The 1856-nt window shown below is 42.2% G+C and overlaps 1 protein-coding gene across 1 annotated transcript; it reads left to right on the forward strand.

Annotated features, from left to right (window-relative positions):
- The first annotated feature begins 549 nt into the window (after nucleotides 1–549).
- Nucleotides 550–1299, forward strand: LOC147333825 (C-type lectin mannose-binding isoform-like). The gene is made up of 3 exons (XM_086271077.1): nucleotides 550–870; nucleotides 955–1043; nucleotides 1127–1299. The coding sequence occupies exons 1-3, from the start codon at nucleotides 552–554 to the stop codon at nucleotides 1250–1252; spliced, it is 534 nt and encodes a 177-aa protein (XP_086127203.1). The 5' UTR covers nucleotides 550–551; the 3' UTR covers nucleotides 1253–1299.
- Nucleotides 1300–1856: the final 557 nt, after the last annotated feature.

A 1856-nucleotide genomic window follows, 5' to 3' on the forward strand; every position in this document is an offset into this window, starting at 1 on the left:
CAAGAACCCAGTTTACACAATTGAAAACCTTTGTTTCATTTCTCTCAGGAGGACTTTCCACTCTTCCTCCCCACTCCAGAGAATACCACTTTGTGAACCAGCTGAAGACCTGGACTGAAGCTCAGAGTTACTGCAGAGAACACTTCACTGACTTGGTCACCATCTACAACAGCGACATCAACCAACTGCTTTTCTCAATTTCACCAAGGATCAGTACTGGGGCTTGGATAGGGCTCTATGATGATCGTTACAGCTGGAAGTGGTCCATGGAGGGAAAACTTTTATATGTTGGCAGTACACATGAATTTCTGATCTGGGCTAACGGACAACCAGACTGTGTAAATGCAAAGGAATACTGTGTGGCTCTTCAGGGACAAACAGATGGATGATAGACCCTGTGGAGCTTCTTACCCTTTCCTGTGTTACAATGGTAGGAAAAAAGATTTGTTGGCCTAGTTATCACTACAATTGTGTGAGATTTATGATGTGTTTTTCAAAATTCATCATTTTTTGAATCTTTCACAGCCAAAAATACAAGTTATATCTTAGTGATGGAGAGCCGCTCCTGGTCAGCGGCTCAGTCGTACTGCAGGACATACCACACAGACCTGACCAGTATAAGAAGCAAAGAGGAGAAATCCAACATCACGCTCACTTTGAATGGATCAGGGGTTCAGTATGTGTGGATTGGCCTCTACAGGGATCCCTGGGCCCCCTGGTCTGACAACACAACCTCCCCATTCACTAACTGGGGGTCTTCTGAGCCTAACAATGGAAATTCAATTGAGTACTGTGGAGATTTGAATTTACTGACAGGGGAATGGTATGATTGCTACTGTGATGTCAGACTCTCTTTTTTCTGTTTCACAGGTGAGGTCCAGAATGCAAACACTGTAAGATCCTGTCATCATGTAAAACACTAATGTTTGTGTTTTATATGTGGTTCATTTTTAGCAGTGACAAAGCAAACAGTGGTGAAAATGAAGCTTCAGTCAGAGGCAGACATGCACAGCACAGAGATCCAGCAGCAGGTTTCACAGCAGGTCAGCAGTTCAGTCACCAACACAAACTTGACACAAGTTCAAACTATGCTTCATGTTTTTCATCATCTGCACATTTTGTCCAGCTGTCAGGCCTCATGCTGTCAGAAGGACTGACAGACTTCAGGATTCGTTGGAGGACAGTCCAGAGTTACCGTGACGACCAGTCGAAGAAGCAGGATGTGGACGGTGGCTGCAAAACTGAAGTCTGACTGGACTGAACCACTTCATGTGTGAAGTTAATAACATGCTGTGCTGAGCTGTCTCATCCTTTAAATCTTTCAACATTTCAGAGTGTAAAGTTCCACCAACAGCTCATTTGTTCAGCTGCAGTTGTAGTTTGGTAGAAATTCTTGAATCAAAGGTCCACTCACTAATTTTCCTGATAGGCTCTAGTCTCTTGTTTTGTTTTGCAGTATCTCTTTTTGACCACTTTGACACTGTCTTTCTGCTTCTGCTTTCACTGTTTGATAACTATAAAAATATCAGCCATAAATGGGACCATGAGAGCCTCAAACTTTACCTGATTTCAAATTTGATCAGGATACCGGCTGTAATGCATGCTGGATGTCCTCGTATCTCTAATTATCTCTATTGACCTTATTTTCCACCCTAATTTATGAATAAATTCTTTACAAATCCTACCATGTGAATTCATGGATTTTTTTTTCACATTCTGTCTCTCACAGTTGAAGTGTACCTCTGGTGCAAATTACTGACCTCTGTCATCATATTAGGTGGGGGAACTTGCACAATCGGTGGCTGACTAAATACTTTTTTGCCCCACTGTAACTGAAGAAAAAAAATGGCATTTAC

Source organism: Aulonocara sp. 'chitande type north' Nkhata Bay, linkage group LG3, assembly GCF_057382095.1.
Source record: "Aulonocara sp. 'chitande type north' Nkhata Bay isolate Kocher_YH1m ecotype deep benthic linkage group LG3, A_spYH_male_GT1.1, whole genome shotgun sequence".
Classification (NCBI taxonomy): domain Eukaryota; kingdom Metazoa; phylum Chordata; class Actinopteri; order Cichliformes; family Cichlidae; genus Aulonocara; species Aulonocara sp. 'chitande type north' Nkhata Bay.